Source organism: Fusarium coffeatum (assembly GCF_003316985.1).
Source record: "Fusarium coffeatum strain FIESC_28 chromosome Unknown BRIP53273_contig_158, whole genome shotgun sequence".
NCBI lineage: Eukaryota > Fungi > Ascomycota > Sordariomycetes > Hypocreales > Nectriaceae > Fusarium > Fusarium coffeatum.
In genome coordinates, this window is record NW_022157951.1 from 92894 (window position 1) to 116650 (window position 23757).

Here is a 23757-nt window from a genome sequence, read left to right on the forward strand (position 1 = left end):
GTGATGCAATACCTTTAACAAAGATCTTCGCATAGACGTCATGTCATCAATCATCTACTCGTAAATCCCTCTTGTCAATCACTACAGCTCTGCAAGATCTCCAGGTAAACGCTCGCTCATCACCAGCCGGGCCCAACTCAAAATCTTCCCCCTCCCTCAACTCGACCAACCCAACTTAACTCTCGGCTGCCCATCAATCAAACGCTCCATACAAAAGGCAAATCTCGTCCCGTTCGACCTTAGGCTAACGTAGGTACACCCGTGAACTCTACCTTAGCCCGTCCCAGCGCCTCTACCTCTAGTTCCGAGTGGCTTCGGCCATCCAGAGCATCACCACCTCCCCCATCCATTGTCCAGGGGATCCAGGTCTAGCCCAAGTCTCCCGGGCCCAGGGTTGCTTCGTATCTCTTTGTTCGAAGCTGTCAAAAATTAAAATCCCGAAGCCTGTCATATTCTTCAATCTTCAAACCTTCTAGATATGGAAACATTTCTCGCAATCAATCAACATATGTCGCACAAAGGGATCGTCCATTTTTATTCCCATCTAGAATAGACAAAGGGAGGGGGGTAAATGATCTGTGTCCATGACACGAGAATCATTTTCGATGGAATGCTCCCTCATAGCGCCGTGCATTCCTCCCGCTGTCGCACTCCAACTGCCTCTCCCAAGTAGCAACGCAGAACAGCACAGCGCAACGGTCTCGTTGCTGAGCCAGAATGAATTCGTAGACCTCTCATCTCACCAATCTTGCTGAATGTCGCGATCTTGTCCGTCAAATCCACTGTTAGTAAAGTCATCAAAAACCAGACCGGCCTTGTTTTATTCCTCGTCGTGTCTCGCCCGTTTCTCTGGTGCCCGTTGCTGGCTTGCCCGTTGCTCCATTGACTTGACTTTGACCATCTCCACGCCTTGTCAGGTCTCGTTCGCTTACCGGCCGAGTCTCTTGTTGCTCGTCTTGAACTTTGTTTTGCTGCCTCTGACTGGCTCTAGCCTGTCGCCTCTCTTCTCGCTATCACTCAAAGGCCCAAGGCTCCTTCTTTTCATTCCCTCCGTTGCCATTCTTTTGGCTCTCGTTTCATTCATGCCATTACCTTCCTCTTCCACTTCGACATCTTCGTCGCCTTCATTGACTTTCTCAGCAAGCCCAAGGTGACTCGCTTGGTTGACCACGCCTCCATTGCCGTCTTATCCCTCAGCTTCAAACAGTTTAGCCGAACAACAGTGCAGTATACCAATGGCCTCCTGGACCCTACCCTTCCGGGTTGAGGCTACCGACCGCGACCCGGGCTTCTACTGGCAGGATATCGATGACGGACCCAACAATGGATCAGCCGACTTCTTTGGCGAGTTTATCAACTTTGACAACGAAATCCCATCATCCATGGCCGATCCTCACGGTCACAATCCGGGTATGCCTGCCTTGGCCGATGGACTCATCCTTGATCACCCTGCCGAATCTACCGCGTCCGCTTCATCGGGCGTTTCAACAACTGAAGATGAGTTCGACTTGTTTTCCTGCAGCTCCCAAGTCGACGCGACGGGCCCCTCTCACCATGGATCGTCAGCCGCACCTGGCGCAACACAGGAGGTTGACCCTCGTAGCCTCGCACTTGCTGGAAACGATGGACTAGTAATGGAGAAGCGTTCCATGGTGCCTCGAGTTTCCATGTCTGACCCAGAACTACCCCAAGTTAATGGTATCTCACTTCAGACCTCACCTGGCCGACGAGTACCTGTCTCACAACCATCATCGCCAACGCCGCCCAACACCATGACTAGGAAACCTAATAAATTCGTCGAAGCACTCTCATCAACAATCCGAAAGGCCAGCAAACTTCGCAGACCCAGAAAGCCCATCGCCATGGACCGCCCTGGCTCTCCAACCATGGACAACCCTCCTCGGGCTTTGAGACTCCAGGATCATCCGTACAACGGGAATGACGCATTCCCCCCTTCACCAACATGCGGGCCGGATAGCACGAACTTTGTTCATGGCTTTTGCGACGATCCTTTTAATGAAATTCCTCAGCAGCCCCCTAACAACATGCGCTTCTTCAGCAACAATGGGATCCACACACCGGCTGTGTCACCGGGAGTCAAGACAGAACCAGGCCTATACCAACCTGAGATGGCGGGACAAGTTCCTCAATCATCTTGGCAGCATCAGCAACATCCCCATCCCCATCCACACCAGCATCCCCATCAACCAACAGTTGCTCCTGGCCACCCTCATCAACAGCCCGTCGCGGTTGTAGGCTCAGCACCTGAGTCGTGGCCAGGACATGAGTATATGGCTCAGAATGCTCATCAAAGTGGTTGGTGGGATCTAAATCTCCTTAACCAAAATGGCGAGTATGTCGTTGTCGACCCTCAGCAACAGAAGAACGCCAACCTCAATCTTGCCATGCATGCCCAGCACGCAGAGTTACCGTACGAATACCAAATGCACGACCCCAACTCGGCGGGCCTTATGATTCACATGCCACAACCAAGAAATGCTTCAGCGCCGGTTCATGACCTTGCACTCAACGCTCAAACTTACCTCCCTCCACCGCCGCCTGTCCCGCCTACCACAGAGCGACACCGCCCACCGCGAGCGCCATCCTCTGGAGCTCGACACTTGTCGTGCTCTCCTATTCGCAAGACACGACAACCATCCGTGCCACCAACGCCTACCACAGCGCACTCGCGCCACAGTTCCAACGGGTCCGTTGGGTCGGCCCGCAGCGCCTCAGGTCGCGGTATGGTACCTGGCACTCCCACTGCCATGCGCAAACAACGACGATCAAGAGATTCCAGCGGCGGCAGCGCAGGCGGCGGCGATATCGGATTCGTCAACTTTACTCCCAGTGACGGTGGTCTCCTCATGACAGGTGTTGCGCCGAGCGGCAGCTCCAAGACCAAGGCGCGCCGAGAACGTGAGGCGATGGAACGAAGACGACGACTAAGCGAAGCAGCTATGAAAGCGGTGCAAGCAGCGGGAGGTGATGTCGATAAGCTTATGGAGCAGGGTTTTGCCTTTTAACCCCTCAAAGCTGACCTCCATCATTTTTTTTGGTTCCTGGTTCCTGCATATGAACACGTATGTGGCTGCTGAAACTTTCTGTCAGGAACTTCCAATCTGCGACTTCGCATTGGTCGATCAAAGCAATAATAGAAATACAATGATGCGAAGACAAAGACAAAAGAGGGGAAGAAATACGTCGTGCTTCACTTTAGAGTGGCACGTGTAATACTTCAAGGTGGCAGGCGCAAAGGTTCAGGTGCTGGTGGTGAAGTGAGACAATCTGCGACCGAGCTAAGGCGAAGCGGCGCCGTTGAAAGGGGGGAAGGGAAGGAGCTAACAACACCACACCACATCAAAATTAACATCATGACAACAAACGATATTCACCAATTGGACGACAGACACAACTTCTTCTTTCATATTTTCTGCCAAAAATCCCATTGCCATAAGACAACGACGGCGTTTTCAAAAATCTTCTTTCACTCTTTCTCAAAGCTTTTGCGCGTTATTCCAGACTTGGAGAAAACCTCTCTATCCTACTTCCTATCTATATCAATCAACCCTTCCCTACCTATTTATTCCCTTTGTTCACCACTCCATCTGCGGCAAATTGGCTGAAGACGCTCCTGGTCTCTCGACTTACTCAAGTTTTATATCTCTTGTTGTTCGTTTTCTTTGATATACCATTCTTGTATCATTAGTATACCACAAGATCTACCACACGGTCTTCTTCTTTTTTTTTGTTCTTTGATCTCGAAAGCCTCTCGTTTCAAAACGCAAAGCCTTGTTGTTTCCCTCAATCACGGAGTAATAGTTGTATTTGTACAGGCAGAGCTGGATTGGGTATTCGGTGTTTCTCCTCTCAACATCCTGGTTGTTGAAAAGAGGACGTGGATGGGCACGGGTGGCAGGCTATCAATTATCGTGAAGGCTGGCTTCATACCAGTCTCACCAAAGTAGGTAGATTCGGTTGTCAGAAGCGGGCATCTCTCCATGGTTAATCGTGGGGGATACATTCGCTCAGATGGCCTTTTCCGTAGACACACAATAAAGAAAGTTACTCTCATTTGAGCTGAACTGCGTCGTATAAGTGAAATACCATTGCATCGAGGAAGGGTCTGACTCGAATATCAGCGAGTCTATACAAGGAGCAACACAATTGTGTCGTATATGATCCGAGTCTCAGCAGGATGCAGGCACAGTCGGGGAATAAGCCTGCTTATTGTGAAATAGTTGTGAGAGTATATAGTTAAGTTATTGAAATTTTTTGTGTTTTATTTGGGCAACCACTAGGAAAAAAAGCGTTCCATGGCTGTAACTTTGAAGGTTGCAGTATGATCCCCGGATATCCGATAAACTGGTGCTTGAATCACCTCAGTTCAATAAAAAGCATATTCCTCGTCCCTTCCCCATATTGTTTATATATACAAAGCAAACACTCGTAAGAGTACTAGGGTTCCGATAATCGCCAACGCCAAGTCTCGTTGCAGACGCCATCGTCATGCTTCTGACAAAGAACCATCCAAAATAAAAATAAAAAGATAAGGGAAAGCAAGCAAAGAAAGGAAACACGATCTTAGCGTGGGTAATGTTGATTACTGGCTGCAAGTCCAGAGTTCACTCGCTTCATCCACAGCAGAAATCCTGAAGGCTTCGTCTGCTGGGCCGGCCTCGCATAAACCAAGCTGCGTGAAATGCAAAGTCTACCCCCTCGAGAATAGTCTAAGTATAAGCTCATCATGAAATAAGAAGGCAAATTCTCTTGAGTTAAATCAATTAGTGCTCGTAGCCGGCACCTCGTTGCCAAGGACTAAAGAAGGGTCAGTTGGAGTTCAAGGTTACGGTGTAGTATGTGAGCTTACCTAGCATTGTTCTGCGCCCTGTGGCCACCGGGGCTACCATTATCTGCCGATCTTTGTTGAGATAGATTTGAGCTGGATTGTTGATAGGGGTTTGGTGACGCAGTGCGGAAAGGGCTTGACGGTCGCCCATCAGCCGGGAAGAGTGGCATGGCTGGGTTGACAGGAGAACGAGGAGGCGCATCACCTCGTTGGAAGGATGCTTGGGAGTGGTTGTTCGCCTCAGCCCGCCTTCTCAAGCTTTCGGATGAAACGGAATCCTCCTCATCCAGGTCGAGGTGCTTATTGTAACCAGACTTGTCACCTCGGGCAGTGGCTGCAAGAGCATCAAGCTCAGTTGTAGCATTGACTTGGGTCTGCGACTTCATGAAAGAGGCACGGTCATCAGCCATGAATTGGTATCGAGCATCGGGGTTCTTGCGGAAGAACACCAACGCGGTCGAGACGATAAGCATAAGAAGCAGGATAAGAGCAAACGAGGCGTTCAGGACGAACAGAACTACACCAACAACACCAACAACAATCTTAGGCAGGCCGAAGACGTTAGAAAAGATAAGAAGGAAAATAGCGTTGATGAAGTTGATGGCGGCAATGGCGATGTTGAATGAGTTGGTGGGCTTGTCCATCCAAGGTCGGAGAACGGAGGCGGCAATCAAGAAGCCGACTTCGATAATGATGAAACCAACAGCCTGTGCGATATCACTCTTCTGGGCCAAAGCCACGAACATGGCCTTGATGACGGTGTAGACAAGGACAGGGACGATGAAGTAGTAGGCAGAAGCTCGGAATTGAACGTAGAGGAAACCCCACTTGTTGAGAGCCTGGGGATCAGAGAACAGAATGTAGGCGGGGTTTCGGTGCATAGCGACAGAGCGGCGAGCGATACGAATGACCTTGCTGGCGCCCCAACCGAGTGTGAAAGTCATGCCCAGAAGGAAGAAGACGGCGAGGACGACCTCGGCAGGTGAATCCTGCTGAGTGAATTCCCAAAGGCAGAGGATGACCATCTGTGGGAAACCAATCAGGGTCAAACGGAAGAGAATACCCTTGAGAACAGTGAGCCAGCCGTTGCGGAACTCGAGGAACTTGTCTTGGGACATCCACTTCTGGCGAACGCAAAGCTCACAGACACCCTTGAAGGCGGCCATGGCCAAGCAAGTGATAACGACGAAAATGCAGAAGAAAGTAAGACCAGTCATGAACAAGTTGGTAGTTTCGATCCTGGACTTGAAAGCAACTCGCTGGATACCGTACACGACATAAGTTCCGTCCTCTGTTTGAATGTTGGCACGCTTAGTGAGAGCGCTGGCGGCGTTACCAATCGGCTCAGTGAAACCTCGAGGCATCATTGCAGCACTGCGCTTGAAAAGGTCGACACTGGTGGAGGCAAGTTCCAAGCTTCGCTTCTGCACCTGCACTGAGACTTGCCGAACGTTGTAGAGGATTGACTCAGGCGTACCACCAGTTGCTCGCTGGTACCAGGTGAAGATATCCTGCATGAATCCGACGCGAATGATACCCATAGACCACTGGAAGTCCTGGGTCCACGAAGAGACAATTGGGGGAAGACCGACGCTGGTGAGTCCGAGAATGGCCTGGGCCTGGAAGTAGCCGAAGAGCGAGAGCGAGTTGGAAGCAACGTGAGCAGCCGTGTTGGCATGGCCAACGCCGGAAACAATGGCAGAAGAAATCAGACCAAGACCAGCGATGATGGCAGTAGCCCACTTGACACCCTTGAGATCGACCGTCTTTCCGTTGGAGAAATCGGCCTCGACACATGCCAGACTCTCACCGGTGTCGGACATGTTGACATAAACACGAACAGTAGCATCAAGATCAGGAATATTGTAGGCAATTCCAGGTACCTGGTCCAGGTTCTCTTTACCAATGGGCAGATTGAACTTGAAGGGAATCTTTCCGGAAACCATAGGACATAGACCAGCCAGGTTAATCGAGCAGGGGTCAACAGTCTGGCGAAGGAACTCGTATCCATAGGCCGAGAGCCGAATGTCGAATTTGACCTTGCCTTGGATAGACGAAGTCGCCACAGCGTTGACATAGGCAGAACCGTTGTTCGGTGTCAAAGCGACGTTGAAAAGTGTGGCTTTGAAACCATTGTCCTTTTGGCAACTGTTGAGGGAGCTGGAGTAGAGGATCTTCTCACCCGCGACGGGTGAGGCCAGTGCAGCCACTGAGGCGAGAACCGCCATTGGCTTCATGATGCAAGACCACATCGTGACCACTATTCCCAGAAGTTGTGATTATGGTAGCCGGCAATCGAGTCGTAGCGTTCGGTCGAAAGGTCGTTAACGTCGTTCTAAGTGACTTGGCAGTCTTTTAAACAGTCGAAAGTATTAACCAGTAGGCGAGAAATCGATTAACTATCGGCGGAAGCGGTAGCCGTTTGGTTTTAGAGTGCGAGTTTATTCAGAATAGACTTTGTGGTTGATGGCAAGCGAGTGAGGCCGCGAAGTTGGCGAATTACGAACGGAATAAGGCGAAGGTAAAAAGAAAGAAATAAGAATGTTGAATAGCGAAAGGTCGAGGCGATAAGTCGTCTCCGCGACGAGGCGTGGCTGGTAGGAACAGCTTTGGTCGTCTCGTCGTCGTCAAATTGGTTTGGCGTTTGCCGTTGTCGCGGATGATGAATGAAATGGGTTTGTTGTGTGGGGGGAGTCGGGGAGGAAAAGGAAGACCAGCGACAACAGACTAGAGGGAAGGAAGGAGCGGAAAGATGAATAAGGTAGGGGAAGGCAAGGCAAGGAGCCAAAGGGAGGGAGGGATGGATCGGGAACATGAGCCTGGGTAGCACCTTAGTGGAGTGGTACCTAGCGGCAGGAGAAGCAGGTACGACCCAACCTGGTAGACTCCCTTAGTAGCGGCAAGTACCTGACACCCAAGTAAATTGATCCAATGCGGGCACGCGCGGTTCGATACCAGCCCAGCCCAGCCAAAGCCCAGCCTGTAGTGGATTTATCGCCGTCCACTCACTGAACTTGAAGGGAAACAAGGGGGCAGGTGGTCTCTTTCACAGGAGCGAACGTGGTGAAAGCGGGGACTAGAGTGACAATAATAGGCCTAGTCTGGTCTTGGGGCTTGCGTGTGATAGGGGAGTCGTCAATTATGCGAACGGGCTTTGTCTTTCTTGACTTTCAAGACACTCTCTTTTTGGGTGATTCTGGGGAGGATGCGTCTTCTTTTTTTCTTTCGTTCTGTGCTGAGTACATTTCAGTACACTGTTGCAAACGTTAAGGGTGTGTTACAAGGCGAGGTGAAGCACAGTCAGCAGGAATACGGTGCGGTCGTATTCACAATTCGCTACTTCGTATACCATGTACCGCTGCTAGCAAGTCTTGAGCCTGGGTAGCCTGCTCCCTCCAAGATTAAGAATCTGGAGGCTGTGCAGGTACATGGAATGTAGGCCAAGCTCTGGGCCAAGCGCAAGTCAATGACACGGATGCTTGGCCAGGCATGGGGTGACGATCTCGTATCGACTCTAACAATATGTACATTGTGGGCACCTCAGCGGCGATAACCCCTGGAAAACGAGGTCCAAATTTGTGACCTTTCCGTGTGTGAGTGTCTGCAAAGTACAAGGGACCTGGAAGAGAAGTGTTGCAGGTTGTTCACAATGTCGAAAGTCTGTTGGATTCAGAGGATTACGATTCAATGTTGCAAGAGTCCCATTGTTTAGTGTAGATCTTGGCACAAGCTTGTATTGCGGTTACACCGTTACAGCAACAGTCAGTTTCCAGAGTGCCGATGCAGATCAACGAGAGGCTGGCATGGCAGTTGGAGTTGGAACACAAATGGCTGGTCTGCATTCTGAGCTGCATAAAACAAGGTCGAGAACCTCACAAAGCATCATTCATTCGGTGATCTGAGGCACAAATACATGTTTTCAGCAGCGGTAAACAATAAGATTTCCGGTTTTTGTGTTTTGCCGTGCAGTAGTGCTGCCAGACTTTATGTCAACGACATGTTGATTTTATGAAGTGGTCGTGTGGTTGGTCAATTACAGGTTTGCATGATGGTGCCAACAAAGCCCGCTCAAAGGCCAAGACCTGGGCAACAGTAACAACTTGGTTGTAGCAACACTAAGAAGTGTAAGCAACAAATAAGCTTTACTGCAAATAAAAGAGAGGCAGGTCGTGATGTACTGTTCTGAAGTGTTTGTATTGTGGATGGATACAAATGTTACGTCCCCGTCACCATCTCGCATTGTCACAGGTCGCATCTTGTTTAATTTAATTAATTGAGGCTTGCACAGCCCCCCTCCCCTTCTCTACGGATACTCAGTTCTCACTCTTCTCTGACTCTGTAACGCTGCCGAAGCCCGAATCTCAAAAGGGGTGGCCCTTGCTCGGTCTTGGGCCATTTCAGGTCTGTCAAATTTATTGAACTAAAGCATCAGGCCACCACCAGAAGACGAGACGACGATGGATGCCAACCGTTTTCAGTCCATCGATTGAATTGCGATAGGCAAAGATGAAGAGGCTGTGTAGCCAAAACACTGTCGCGTCGTGTCTTGGTTGTTCTTGGTTTATTCTTGGATAATTTCTTGGGCAACCTAAAATGTGAACACGAAGTGTACCTAAGGTACTACTTTCGGCATGTCCGCTAGGTTCGAGAATGGAAGTTGGGGAAATTCTCGCATGAATTTAGTACTGTAGGTTCATAATGTGCTCACTATAGTACGATGGGGAATGTTATGAATAGCTCTTCTGAAACAGAGAGGCAATTGTGCATGAGTCACGAATCACCAAAACTTGATGTTATTGTTTTGTTCGTCAACTGAATCAGGTCAATCAATCAATATTTTGAGTTGTCAATAGACTTTTGGAAGATCTAATCTCCATGATGATGCCAAGACTCGCGTTCTTGAGTTGTATGGAGTAATGAACGCTCAGCTTACAGCGCCTTACTTGCAGCAGTGCAGTGCGTCTAGCAACATCCCTGAACAGAACAGGACAGAACAAATACACGGATAGAGAGAATCTCTCACTGGTATGTATACTCGCTTCGGAGAATATTAATTATTATCATGTCACCAGGCGAGATGGAATATACCTCAAATACAGTAAAGCTGCCGTGACTCCCGTTCTATTTCCAGCCCAAAACAACAATTGGGTTTCAACTCCCCAACCGTCACCACCGCACATCGTCCAATTTTGTATCGCCGTAGTAAGTTTCACAAGAAAAACTCTGTGATCGTCTCCCCTCGACGTCCTATTGGACATATCATTGATCTCTTGACATTCCTGATCTCCAACATCCCCGACCCCTCACAGCCTCGATATTCAGGGGCACGCATTCCTAGCAACCAATAGCACAACGTCTTGTGCTGTAAGCGCGTACGGATACACGCACACAGAGAAATTAAAGCTCGTCAAGGGGGGGGTTGATCTCACCTGAAGAGGCGAAAGCCCACTCAAGACTATAGTCAGAGGCATTGTCACTGGACAATTGATTCACATCTCAAACATAAGCGTCGAATGTCATCGAGCGGAGTTATGGAGATGGAGATGGACGCGTCAACTCGAAACCCACCATGTAGAAACCTTCATGAGTGTATGATCGACGCTCCATCCACATTCATGGCCTTTCTCATGCCCGGCACGTGTCAGAGACGAGGGCAAGCGAATAGATGAAATCGTGACCCTTCCGGTTCTTCATCTTCCGAGTCGCATTTCATGTTTCGCTCGTCGCATATTTTGTCTCGGCCCTCATGTTTCGAAATCGTCTGTCTTATAACATTATCCATCTTCAATGAGTTCAATCCAGACAGACAAAGAGAGGCATCGCAATCAAGGCATAAAATTTCATTGTCAATGCCAGACATCTAATTTACTAAACGCCAATCCCAAACCCTTCCAGATAGATGCTTGCTGTCTGATGTCAAAACCTGCCTATAGATCGTCATGCGCAGATCTTGTATCCATAATCATAAAAAACCGTTCAAGTGCCGGTTAATGTATTGCGCAACCTCTGGGCTACAGCACGTCCCATTGCGCGTTCCACGGGTTATTCATTGTCGTATAATCGACTCCATGCTTGTATGAACTCGTCAGTTCCTCTTGATCCACTCCGCAATGCGTTTGTCCATCTCTTCCTGTAAACCAACCCAGTCCATACGTCTTCCCGTCGTCCAGTTTCTTCGCCATATCATTATTGCTGAGCTTAGCGGTGCCCACAAAGTTGTACAGCATCTTGCTTTGGTGAATAAATGCCAAAATCGACGCAATTGTGTTGGGCTGTCGCGGCAGGAAAGGATGCCGTCGTCGGAAGAAAACAATGTTCGCGACGACGAACATGTATAAAAGTATAAACAGCGTGGCGCCGAGGGTGATGTAAAACGAACGCACCGTCTCTTGTCCGGAGTTGAACAGGTTCTTCTTGTCATCCTTCTCTTTCCATTCGCCTTTGCCAAGGTGCAGGCCATAGCCCACAATGAAGTCTTGCCCGTCCACAGTAGCAAGACTGGTCACGAGAATTGTAAGAAATTCGGCCATGACAGAGCCGAACCCAACCAAGAACACTACAAAGTGCCCATTCAAAAGCGCTCTTAAAGGCATGTAGGCAAAAGGTAACGCTGTGTAATCGAGGGTAAGCGTCTTGGAATGCGCATGTCGTTTGGAAAGGATGTAGTAAGGTTCCATCATACGAACTGATGTCTCCATGGCTCCCCAACACAGCTTGAGAATGACGGCTAAAGCTGTGACAACCCAGGCAGCCTTGTCTGTGATGACCTGAGCGGGTGAGAAGAGGATGGTCGGGATCAAGCCTGCGAAAAGCAGCAGTCCAACTATAAAAGGAATGCATCCCATCGGCCGCAACATCAGGGGATGCGGGTGCTCTGACAAATGTGCTGCATCGTCCTGTTCGCTATCTGTTTCGATTTTCGCACTTGTGCCTTCGTAAGGTGCAAGAGAGGAGTTCCTAAGCATATATCGTCGGCGCTTCAACTTCTGGTGAATATCCTTGGGTTTGGCGGTATCCATATCCTTGAAATCCATCAAGACGTGGCTTACGACAGCCATACTTGCAAGACCAGCAATGCCTCTCACATCGGCAAGCAATCCAGATCGTCGAGTCTGCAGCACGTACAGAAGGCCACTACCCATCAGCGCACACAAGGACAAGACCACAGTCAACAGTCGCGACCACATCGCTGCCACATAGATTCTCTTCTCGTCTTCGGGGCTTTCCATACGCTCCGCGCGACTAGGTGTTAGTATGATAGACGCAGCTGCGCATGTAGGCACCAATGAGACAGCCATAATAGAAGCGAACGACGACAGAGCCACCGCATAATGGCCCAGCTTGATCGCACGAAAAGGTCGCCAGAAGCTGAAGCTCGTGACATAGTCAGCGTTGATCGACTTGGAAGCCAATGCGCCCTGTTGCCTGGATAGTTGATAGAAGGCTTCCAAACGTCGTACTTCGAAGTCGGTAAACTGCCAAAAGACACCGAAAGTGACAGCAACAACTGTTGGCAGAAACTTGACAGCAAAGTAAAGCCACGCGTCTATATCCTTGGGTTCCTCGAACTTGATAATAGGCACTTTGTGAAATCTTTGAAACAAGTATTCTTGCACAATAGCCAAAACAGCAGATATGATGATCAACAGCGTCAAGTACGGCCATCGCATTGTAGGAGGTTTCCAGTTCGGCTGGGGGTAAAATATCTCTGTCGTTCCCTCCTTAACTGGGAAAGTCGATCGGCGAAAGTCGTTGGATCCGACGGTGCTGAGGCCCTCGATACTGCTCAAGTCTGCGCCTGGTCCTTCTTCCATTATTACTTCAATTACCTCTCCTTTTCTATTGGCTTCGTCTTGTCCTCTCTGTCGAATTGTCTCAAATCGGCCCAGGCGCGCAGGTTGATTGCGCCGAGAGAAGGATCGCGATAGACTGCGCTGGACCGGTACGGGTGTTACCGACAGAAGCTCGTCGTCCTTCATCTTGACATCCGCATGAAAGCCTTGACCCAATCCGCCAGTCAACTTCCCACTGGCTTCCTGTGCTTGTAACTTCTTTATGAAATCCTCATCGTGCGAGGTCATAGGTCCCAACGCAGCACTCACGTCAAAGCCAGGGGAGACGTCGGCATCCTCATCCTCCTCTTTTATCCGGTTATAACTGCTGGAGTAGCCCATAGAAGCTGCGCCTCCGAGCAATGACAGGTCGTATGCCTCATTATCATCCTCCTCCTCGGGAATTGTGCGTCCAAGTGAGGAACCATAGGCAGATAAGCGCTTCGATCTGGATGGGAGCCGAGAAGGAGGTGGTCCAGCTCCCGATACAGGCGCGTAAGATCCTCCAGCTCCATTGTAACCAAACGATGCGGACCATCCAGAACCAGCTGCATATGAAGTTCCATCATACTCTGCTTGAGGAGGACTTTGATGACCGGCATGAGAGGCGAGTGAGACCATAGATTCGCGACCGTGTAGTGGAGGGTGTATCGCAGGATCGTAGGGGTTATCGTCGGGATAAAGTGACATGGCAGAGACGCGATGGCTCAAATGCGCTTCGTTGGTCGCGGCTCTTTGCGATATGGCTGCAGAGCCAGAGGGATGATAGGGTTCATAAGGGTGGAAGGGCTCTTCAGCCCGATCATCTCGATATGCCATGTTGCGCAACTCTTAACATTGTCGAGCAGTATCCGTATGTATTATAATATTATTAAAATCGAATTGGAGTCTCGGCCAGTACAGGATAACGGTTTCAACGGGCAGTGGATTGCTCGCCCGTTGAGGCAGGTAGAGCGGTAGAGGTACCTTAATAGGTAGTGGGCGGGGCACCGCGAATGCGCTGAAGACGGGCCGGGGCGAAGTGTTCCTGGGGCTGAAGATAGTCGATCGATGGAAGGATGAAGGATTTCGGTTATCGAAAGAAGCAAAAGAGCGAAATATCGACCGAAGCGAATGACAAAAAGATACGCAAGGCAGACAGAGAAGCTGAAGAAGTGGAATGAAGGAGAGAAAGTGTTTCTCCCCCTTGAGAAAGACGGGATGGAACCTACAGCTTCAGCCGTTCAGCCATGAGCAGTCTCCATTAACAAGCAGAAATGTAAGCAGCATGTCCACTTTAGTTTTTGGCTGCAAGCTAACGATCGCTAGGCTCCAGCTCCCAGCCTCTGAGGGGTCAAGCCCATACCTTGACTAACCTCAACCTCCATAGGGCTGGAGGCCTGTGAGTCTGGGGTCTTTCCCCCCCCCCCACGGAGTACCATGCAAAGTCGAGCTTGTACAATAATACTTTATTAACACCACAGTCTTCACGTTTCTCAACTCAAGATTCACGCTCTATGTAACCTGGTAAAGACGTTTTGCCATACAGATACTGAGCGACTCTCATTTAGGCGCCTCAGACGCCCAGCGCCTATCTTCTATATCCCACCGCCGCGATGGTTGCCCTTCTTTGATCTAGCTGCAGCTACGACTTCTTTTGCATCCGGATGTCTTCCAGGGCACTCATCCAATCAATCTCAATAAGCAACCTCCTTGACTCACTCACTCCCTCAAACAGCCTTACCAGACTGTTTCGTACGCACTCTTTTCGCACATGTGGGTACAGACACTGTACATGCAAGACATTCAATAAAGCATTTTGCCTTCAGCTTCACGCCTCAAACAGCGGGACTGAGCCTAGCTGAAGCCTTATTCTCAGCCACCGGAGAAGTCCACGGAGGTCTGTTCTTTTCAACACAGACCCAACGCCCTGTTCGTCTTCTTTCTTCTGCTGAGGATCTGTTGAAGACTACGGGAAGAGGCGAAAGAGCACGGGGCTATTCACGATCATGTGCAGTAAATCCTGCAGAACTGGTTTATTGCTGCAGTGCAACCCTACATATCGGACTTCATGGGATCCAGCCTCCCACTGCTGTGGTTGACTGGAACGGTACGCTACCACACTCGCATCCTGCTGAGGCCTGCCCTGATCTTGGCCTGTATCCTTCCCTGCCATGACCTGAGCAATTCCAGGCTTTCAAAGTGCATGCATAAGGTACTGGCGGCTGTGAAAGGTTTCCCAATACGGCTTGTAGCTTACATCCCTTGGGACTCCAAGTTGGTGTTTCTGAATTTAGATACAGCCTACGGATACAGGTACCCTAAACTTAGACCTAGCATATCCGTCAGGCCAATCACTTTTCAGACCTGATGCCCTGCCGATCAAACGTCGCAACGAAACTTGTTCAGCTGCCAAGTTTGCGTATTGAATGTTTCTATGGAGATAACCTCGTAAAGGGAACCCGCCACGGGAGCAAGAGTCTGTCAAGGTATTTACAACAAACGACGTACTACGGATATCACACAAACCTCATCTAGTTACTGCCGTTTGTGTATGCCGTCCGGATGACAAGGTGAAACCCCTGTCCTGTTCTGTCCTATCTGCCTGTCGTTGTGTTCTGTGCTATAGTAGCTACCCTGCAGTGTCCTGCATATTCGTGCAGCATCATGACATGCAGGATTCAATTCATGATAACCCCCTGCATTACAAAATGAGTACAACGATGTTATGCAAATGCATCCTTATGAGTTTGTATGGTTTGGATCCCATATCTAGTGTTGCTGGGCGCTTTGAAATCAATACCAGTACAGTGACTGATTGCATGTGATGGACATCTCTCTGCACCGAATTTTGCAAACGTTTCAACTTATCATAGAGAAACTAGTATGATTGCACACAAGAATGGTCAAGGTAACACTGCTGTATTTTTATGTATCTATGTGGATTTATAATATTATTCAATCCATAAAAACAACTCCATGCTCAACTGCTAGAGTGAATATTTCTATCCCAAATGCTGAACCTATCCATCTAATGCATTGGATTATGATGCCTTCAGTCTATGCCTTAAACTTAAAAATCAATTCGCTTGTTTTGTTTGGGACCTATCCAAGTAAAAAATGTCCCCAGGTAACCATGTGCAGGTGTCTAAAACAGGAGGAATGCTGACATTAGTACAGCAAAGAGAGCTGTCATGGAGGCAGCCTGGTATGTTCGAGGAGCTAAGCTTGGAACCAAGCCGCAGCATTTGCGGTCGTATGTGACATTGTTCATCTGTGCGGCAACTTCAAAGACGGAGCCTGGGAAGCCACCGTAATTGTAGTAATCGACGTTGAGAATGTTGGGAGCCCGTCCCCAATCGGAGCGGCAGTTATTGGCCGCAAGTCCCAAGCTGCCGTAGCCCGTGTCGTTATTAGTTTCGTTAAGCAGTGCCACAGCTGGGACCAAGATCTCAGCGCCAAACACATTGAATTCGGCGTTGAGATTATGGTTCATGAGGTACAGGCGGTTTTTGGCCGACTTGGAGCTCAGGTCCGGAGGTCGCTGCACAGTGCAGGGGAAATCACGGTCCAGAGGGTCAAAGGGAGTCTCCCACATCTGAGTGAACTCGTCCAAGAGCCACGGGTACTTCTTCTGGTCCGACACGTAGTCGATGAACATGATGACTCGCTTGCCGCGAACAATCATGCTTTCCAGAGTAGGCCAGTCGTCCAAAGCCATGGGCAGGTAAGGAGCTTGGTAAACGTACTTAAGGATACCACTCTCTCGAATGTAGGGGACGTAAAGGTCAGGATGGGAGTAGTTTCCGTTTCCGAGGAGAATAGTGACAACATCATATGGGTGGCTGTCGACCCATTTGCGCACCCTAGTGAGCCAGTCGGTAATGGGACCGGCGTCGAGAAGATCGCAGGTCGAGTGACAGAAGTGAGGGACGGATGAGTTGGCGGGAAACTGGATCTGGGCCTGGAGGAAGCGGACACCATCATCAAGCTGCGTCTCGACCTCAAGCTCCTGGTTGGAACCCGAGTTACCAGGTCGTACGAAGGGAGAGTTATGGCAACCAACCATGGTGATGTTGCCGTACTTGCGCTTGCACAGCTCGATGTAGTTGTTGCATGGCTGGGTGTTTGTAGGCTTCGCACTCGTAGTAGTGGTCGCGGTACCGTTTGTCGTTTCAGTACCGCTAGCGGTCTCGGTCAGGTTGCTGGTGAATGTGGTGCTCTCTGTGAGGTCGGTAGGGAAGAGACCCGTGAAAGTGCTCGTCAATTCGTCTGATTCGGTGCCGGAGAAGGTCAATGTGATCTTTGAAGCGTAAGAGGAATAGGCGCCTGTAGGAGGACCGGTTTGGCGTGTTAATCTCGCCGTCCTTGTACCTTCAAAGAAGGTGAGTTCTGACGTTGCTGATATATCGACCGTCTGGGCTGCTACGCGACCAGAAGTCAATGCCAGAGCGGCAAAGACCGAGCTGTAAAACTTCATGACGGGCAAATGATCCCGCAGACGCTGTAGAAGTTGAAGTTTTTGGCAGAGTAAAGTAGTAAGTTGTCAAAGCGATAGGAGTCGCTTAGAATGAACAAGCTTCGCAGCTTAGGTCCGCGCACTGCCAACTTGCCGATACCCAGGGTCCACTGCTGGTATAAGTGGTACTCCAGGACCGAGAGCGAAGTTGCAGATGGAGATCAGATCAGGGTAGGACCAGGAGAAAGAGAAATGTACGTAGAAACGAAGCTAAAATCGTGTTACGGTGTAACGCAATACAAGATCTAGTGCGATCCGCGGTGGATTAGATTTGGCTGGATTGATGTTGCTGCGTCGCCTTGCCTATGATCCCTGCTCCAGAAACACCAGACCAATGTCGATGGGCCACCTTTTGTAGCTATCGAAAGATCGACGAGATGAAGTGGGTAAAATGCTGCAGTTGTTGTAAAAGCGTACGGAGGATGGTACGGAGGAGGCGGGATGAAATGAGACCTGCGACAAGCAAGGAACCTTCTTTTGCACAGCCTGGCTTGGCTTTTTAGTCAAGGCTTTTCCTGTAGCCCCAGACGAGATTAAAGCAATGAAATAGAGAAGAAGTGAGGAGACACAAGACGGGGAAAAAGGGGGTGCTTGCTATTGGACTTGGTGATCTACCAAAAAAACGATGATGGGCATAGCAAAAAATAACTATGATAAAAAAAAACTTGGCTTGCCGTTAGCTCTGCATTTGATGATGCGGCCTCACCCGCCATGACATAATGACATATCGGATGGCTGTAGTTGAGAATAGGCTTTGTCTAAGCGGTAATAACGGCAGGAATTGACTGTGACAATTGGCTAAATGCTGTTGAGCCGCAAATAGATGCACAAGTTATTGAGTTTTACTGCAACTGTAGGTTCTGGATTGTTCCGGACAGCGCTAAAAAGTCCATAAACAGTAACTACAACAACCAACATGGACTGAAGAATACCCACGACAGCGCTTGATGATCCTCTCACGTTTCTTTTTCTTGTGGTGTTGAAACGCGTCATCACATTGGGCCGCAGCTAAGACCCAGTCAGTCCGGTACTACCGGCAACCAATATCTTGTTCCCCTTCAGGCTTCACCTGAGGCTCGGCAGTCTACAGTACAACATTGCTCTAGGTTCAGAATCCAGAGGGATTCATTGGACGGATCGGGTGCCGTGAATTTGGAATACGATAGAACAAGAGGCCAAGCGCCAATAGATTCAGACAGTAATGGCATGGCATGGCATGGCGTGGCATTGAATGTTTTCTTAGTTCCAATGTCTAGACTCTCAGATTTCATAGCCGCGCATGTCTTGGCTTCTCAGTCTCAGACTTCCATGGGTCTGGGTTTTCTTTTGCAATGCCTTAGGTATAGTAATGGTTCCTTGGCTTGTCGAATGGCCCAACAACCAGTGTCAGATTGCGGGCGGCTGTTTTTGCCAGCGTTAACAGCTCGCCTGACTGAGGGAAGGGAAGGATATCCATTCGTTCAGCTCATCAGGGCCCCTTATAATTACCTACCCACAAGCATGGAAGCACAAGCCTTACCTTTTTACCGCTGAAGTGAGGGCATCCAGGGGTATGTTCCAGGGGCCACTCTCAGTAACCCCACTAATCTCATTCCCTTCTGGGCTTAGCATCCTTTATGGCTGGACAGTGAGCGGCTTCGGAAGGGACCCACGACCCTTTCCCTTTCCTCTTCCGCTGGTGGCTGATTGACAAGCTCGATCCTTCCATGGAATTGGGATGTTCCCTTCATCATGACGACTTGCTGCACTCTTAGCTGTTGGCGTTGATCTTTAGGCTGGCCCACCCAGAACACGCAACGCATTGCCATTCTCTTTCTCTGTCGCTCGCTACTATCTTCACTTCAGTCTAGTCAAGAGAGCGATCGACTGACTACCTTTTTTGTTTTCGCATTTCTGTTTGTTTCTCTTTGTCCTTATTTCCAGTGGATTGCATTGTGTTCACGACGCCCCAATCGTGTCATCTACAGTAATATTTACTGTTTCCGCTCGTCCTCTTTGTCTGGGTTGTTCGGCTGTTTCATTAATTTTTGTTTCGTATCCGTACTTGGTCTCATATAAACGGCGCCCAAAGCTGAATTCATCACCAAAACGAACGAGCCCTCGGGTGGCTCTTCTTCCATCCGGATCACTTTATCGATCCTTCGACGGACGACTCAATCGACTCAAATCGCCTCTGATCCGTTGTCCAACGTCTCTACTCGACCTTCAGCATGGTTAACGTCCACCGTCGCAACACGGCCATTGCTGCCAGTACCTTCTACTTCCTTACTATCCCTTTCCTTATCCTCGTCATTATCGGAAACACGCGCATCAACTCAACGCTAAACGACATCTACTTCTTCCAACTCGATGTGTCGCAAGTCATTCCTATCTCGGTCGAAAACTCAAGACTTCTCAACTCTGTCGCGCGAAGTCTAGGTCTTCACGATTTCTACCAGGTCGGACTATGGAACTTTTGCGAGGGCTACAATGATGAGTATGTTCCTCTGCCCTTACCTATGTCGCATATTGTTGCTAACCAATTTCCCCAGAGGTGTCACGTACTGCTCCCCCACTAAGCAGTGGTACTGGTTCAACCCCGTCGAAATTCTAGTCAGCGAACTGCTTGCTGGAGCTCAGATCGCTCTCCCTGCAGAGGCTGTTACCGTCCTTAACCTCCTCAAGATTGGTTCCAGGATCATGTATGGTTGCTTCATGGCCGGTATCGTCGTCAACTTTGTCCTTATCCCGTTGAGCTTGCTTGTCATTCGCACTCGATGGTGGAGTCTGCTTCTCTCCATCCTCTCCGCGATTTCAGCAATCCTAGTCACCCTCGCCGCAGCTATTGCGACCACCATTAGTGTTGCGGCCAAAGTCGCTCTCACTGCGCAGGACCAGCTTAACATCAGGGCAAACATTGGTATAAAGATGTTCGTCTTCATGTGGATCGCTGCCATCTTCACTGATCTAGCTTTCCTTCTGCATGCTGCTATGGGTTGTTGCTGCAAGCCAGACCGTCAAAGGCAGGCACCTCAACAACAGCCCATGTACGAAAACAAGAGCAACAGGATGTCTCTACCAGGATTCGTTCGCCATAGAAAGAGCCACGGATCCTCTTCGTAAGCTCCCGAAATCTCGTATAATTCTACGACGATATAAGATTGGACCTCGCAAGGGGGTTATAGGATTGGCTTCAGACCCTATTATTTATGCCAAAGGAAAAAATTGGCGGGGAAATTGGTCAAACTTAAAAGTTGAAACTAGAGGAAAACAAGATCTGGATCAGGGGAGCATTGTTAGCAAAAGAGCCAGTTCTACCCAAGGAGTTGGCACTTGTGCTAGAACCGGAGTTTAGAAGAGCGATTTGATTATTGGGTATAAACATAATAGTTCTATTAAGTCAAGGTCTAAAATTAGAAAAGTTTCACATATTGTCAGCCAAAGTCTTTACGTTCTTACGTCCCCTTGTTAGTGTATCTCTGCTCGTAATTGTCACAGTCGGTACATATCAAGAGAAGAAAGTATGCCTCAACAACTTAAAAGAAATGTGAAGGTCCCGGAGCCACTGTAAAGATATGTAGTAGTGAATTGAAAGGCTGTACAACTGGAAACTGTATTAAGGGGAGTATCCCATTGAAGTATCCTCGAATCGAGCTGTTGTTCGTGAAGGCCTCGATCAGTCAACTTCCATACCCTTCTCTTTTCATCCCACCTTTCCCCCATCTTGCATGTAAACAAGTATATGCCAGTTCGTTCCCCATATACCCTATCGACCCAGCGAGTCTACTGTTGTTTCTCATCCGCCTTCATTTGAGGCACCACCTTGTGTGTCTTGAGTTTGTGAAGGAGTCTAGGTCGATCAGGTATCTGCTCCAGTCGGTGATACCGAGGTTCGTTGGCGGAAGCGGTCTTGCTCTCGTTCATGATACCATCAGCAACATCGCGCTTCTCGGGCTGTTGCTCGGGTTCTTCCGAGTCGTCATCATCGTCTGGGATGCCACGATACGTCGAGAGGACGGATGGAGACAGTGAGGAGGAGTCGTGCCGGTTGGAGGCCTGGGCCCTCTTATTCTGTTCATCCGCTATCTCCTTCATGGTCTTTTTGATTCGGTCCAAACCTTCACCTGTTTGAGGGATGGATGGTTCGAGGATGATGTCAGAGCCGGGACTCCGTGTTGCTTCTGGCTTGTCTTCGACGTTCCAGATTTTGGGGTTTGGGATGCCGGGTGTTGGTGCTGCTTCGATGACGAAGGGAAGGGCGCTGGCTGCCACGGCCAGAGCCTGAAAGGTGTTGATTGCTACCATTTTGCTGGGTGTTATTTTCCTTTTCTTCAGATAAGCGTTGTACTGTAAAGGAAAGACCGGAAGCAACGATTTTAAGATGAAAGTAGTACTGTAGGTAGAGTCGAGATGGGCTGCAGAAAAGATTGTTTGGGGAAGGACGTGAGAGGACCATCCAGTGGACTGGTCCGTTGGGGAGCGCTTTCTTATACTACCTATAGATGGTGTACGGTAATATTCAGGACTGAGTTTCACCAGGAGGCGTAAGTATGATCACGACCGAAACTCTGTAGGTTTTCTACCAATCTGGTAAATAGGTACCCGTATAGGGGCGGGAGCTTAAACTCATGGGATTGGGTAAATTCATGTTTTTGATTAAACTTAACGCTTCTACAGCAACACGACATATCGTCGTTTTCCATCATTCATATGTGAAGAGACGTGGTTCTCGAACTCTTCTTTAAGCCATTCGCCATAGGTCTTGTAGTCACATTGCCCCATTATGACGAGGCTATGACTTTCAACCTCATAGACATGACGGCCTTCTAGCCATGTGCCATAATGCCCGTCATAAGATCTTCGTCTTCTATCTGCGAATCGAAACCGACACCAGGATCGCCTGCGTCTTTGTCGGCCCGCTTTTGCTCCTTAACAACGTGCTTGACGTATTCCTTACTGCCACTCAGTCGCTCGTTGGCTGCTTTGTACTGATTGCCCAAGCTCTCGATGTTGTGATATCGCAGAGCAATCTCATGGGCAAATTCTGCCTCTGTCATTGTCTCCTCGTCGTCGTGGAAATGGAGGAAGAGCTCGTTTCCGTTGTTGCCTGGCTGCAGGTCGCCCTTCAAAAGGCCAGAGCTGATCATGTCTTGTACTAGACGTGTTACCGTCTCGTCGTCCGGAAGAATCTCGCCAGTCTCTGCACTGAGAGTCAATTGGCGCACTTGAGAAATCGATACTTGCTTGTAAATATCTCGAAGGTTGATGATCTGCCACTTTTGGTAGGCTGCAATAACCTCTGCAATCAGCGTTGAGGTACTGTCATCCTCCCAAGTCTTGCGGTTTGTCTCAGCATCAGTCTTGAGCTGACCTGCATTTGTGGTCGAGAACTGCGAGGCAATGTTCTTGTATGGCGCTCCCAGCTGGGAGTAGACGTTTTTAGGATGGGCAGCAGTGTATGATGGTAAAGTTGGCTCCTTTCCGTCCTTGAGCAGACCAACCAGCAACCATCGCTTATACGCTTCATCCATGATTTTCGCGACTCCCTTGTCTTTGGAAGGATACGTAATAACGTGCTCGAGGGCTCGGTGAGCTTTCGTCCAGTCCCGTTGTGTCATGTAACAATTGGCGCTAAGATGGTAATACTCCAAGATAGTAGAGCTTTTTACTGGCTCTGTAAGACAAGTGTCGACCGAAATGAAGGTCGAGGGATGTAGGCTGCTATCGCAAAGATACCTCGTGTCCGTGGGACCAACCATGCCAGGGAAGAAGGTAGTGTCGCAATCCAGGACCTTCAGGGCGGGCTGAATCCAGCCGGTCTGGCAGGCAATCTTTGCCAATGTCAAGTGAGTCGATGTGAACATACTTCCTGTGGGATCAAGCCGCAACAAGGCATTGGCTACAGCCTCGACAGAAATCGCTGGCTGGGCCAACAAGTTAGTTGAATGCATACATAACTTGGCGCAAGGCAGAACAAACCGTGAAGAGATTTCCTTCCGCGACATGCTCAAGAAGCTTTCGAAATACCAACCCAACGTATCGAACCTGAATGGGATCGAATTTGAGAAGAAACCGAAGGGTCTGGTCAAGGAGAGTAGGTCGGTCGATGCCTGGCGGGGAAGTTGGGCTCGAGAGCGAGTTGTGAAGGATGGCAAGAAATGCGATAGAATCGGTTGAAGGATCGATAGCCTGAAGATGTTAATATAATGAGGTAGCCGCAGAAACGTGAAGTATACCTGTAGAATTTGGCTAGTATTATCATTGATGACCTGACGCTGGTTCGTTAATAGCGACTTCACAGCAGCGACATGGTCCTTAAGGACCGAGTCGTATTTTTTGACAGATTCTGCTGCGGCCTGTGTTGGCGAAAATGCACCCAGAACTGCCGTTACAGCATCCATTTTGAGATTATTCGTATAATCTTCAAGGTTAATGTCAAGCTAGCGATTGTTGATGCTGATGTTGAGGTGTGATGTAGAGGTCGGAGTGTTGATGTGATAGATTTACAATGATTTTCTCCAGCTCATGTCCAATGAGTCAAAAAGAGACACCGAGCTGAGTCTTCTACTCTCGTAAGATTCAAAGATATAAAATTTAAA

The 23757-nt window shown here is 49.2% G+C and overlaps 7 protein-coding genes across 7 annotated transcripts; 2 read left to right on the forward strand and 5 right to left on the reverse strand.

The window, feature by feature from the left end:
* Positions 1-1235: 1235 nt before the first annotated feature.
* Positions 1236-3026, forward strand: FIESC28_07200 (uncharacterized protein; the record flags this gene model as incomplete). The annotated part of the gene is made up of 1 exon (XM_031161341.1): positions 1236-3026. The coding sequence occupies one exon, from the start codon at positions 1236-1238 to the stop codon at positions 3024-3026; it is 1791 nt and encodes a 596-aa protein (XP_031014599.1).
* Positions 3027-4784: 1758 nt separating this feature from the next.
* On the reverse strand, positions 4785-7101 carry FIESC28_07201 (uncharacterized protein; the record flags this gene model as incomplete). Its single annotated transcript, XM_031161342.1, has 2 exons — positions 4785-4818; positions 4871-7101. The coding sequence occupies 2 exons, from the start codon at positions 7099-7101 to the stop codon at positions 4785-4787; spliced, it is 2265 nt and encodes a 754-aa protein (XP_031014600.1).
* A 3759-nt stretch (positions 7102-10860) lies between these two features.
* FIESC28_07202 (uncharacterized protein) lies at positions 10861-13500 on the reverse strand (the record flags this gene model as incomplete). Its single annotated transcript, XM_031161343.1, has 1 exon — positions 10861-13500. The coding sequence occupies one exon, from the start codon at positions 13498-13500 to the stop codon at positions 10861-10863; it is 2640 nt and encodes an 879-aa protein (XP_031014601.1).
* A 2308-nt stretch (positions 13501-15808) lies between these two features.
* On the reverse strand, positions 15809-17140 carry FIESC28_07203 (uncharacterized protein; the record flags this gene model as incomplete). The annotated part of the gene is made up of 1 exon (XM_031161344.1): positions 15809-17140. The coding sequence occupies one exon, from the start codon at positions 17138-17140 to the stop codon at positions 15809-15811; it is 1332 nt and encodes a 443-aa protein (XP_031014602.1).
* A 2249-nt stretch (positions 17141-19389) lies between these two features.
* Positions 19390-20281, forward strand: FIESC28_07204 (uncharacterized protein; the record flags this gene model as incomplete). Its single annotated transcript, XM_031161345.1, has 2 exons — positions 19390-19655; positions 19711-20281. The coding sequence occupies 2 exons, from the start codon at positions 19390-19392 to the stop codon at positions 20279-20281; spliced, it is 837 nt and encodes a 278-aa protein (XP_031014603.1).
* Positions 20282-20941: 660 nt separating this feature from the next.
* Positions 20942-21463, reverse strand: FIESC28_07205 (uncharacterized protein; the record flags this gene model as incomplete). Its single annotated transcript, XM_031161346.1, has 1 exon — positions 20942-21463. One exon carries the CDS (start codon positions 21461-21463, stop codon positions 20942-20944), a length of 522 nt encoding a protein of 173 aa, XP_031014604.1.
* A 521-nt stretch (positions 21464-21984) lies between these two features.
* On the reverse strand, positions 21985-23559 carry FIESC28_07206 (uncharacterized protein; the record flags this gene model as incomplete). Its single annotated transcript, XM_031161347.1, has 3 exons — positions 21985-23082; positions 23138-23347; positions 23395-23559. 3 exons carry the CDS (start codon positions 23557-23559, stop codon positions 21985-21987), a joined length of 1473 nt encoding a protein of 490 aa, XP_031014605.1.
* Positions 23560-23757: the final 198 nt, after the last annotated feature.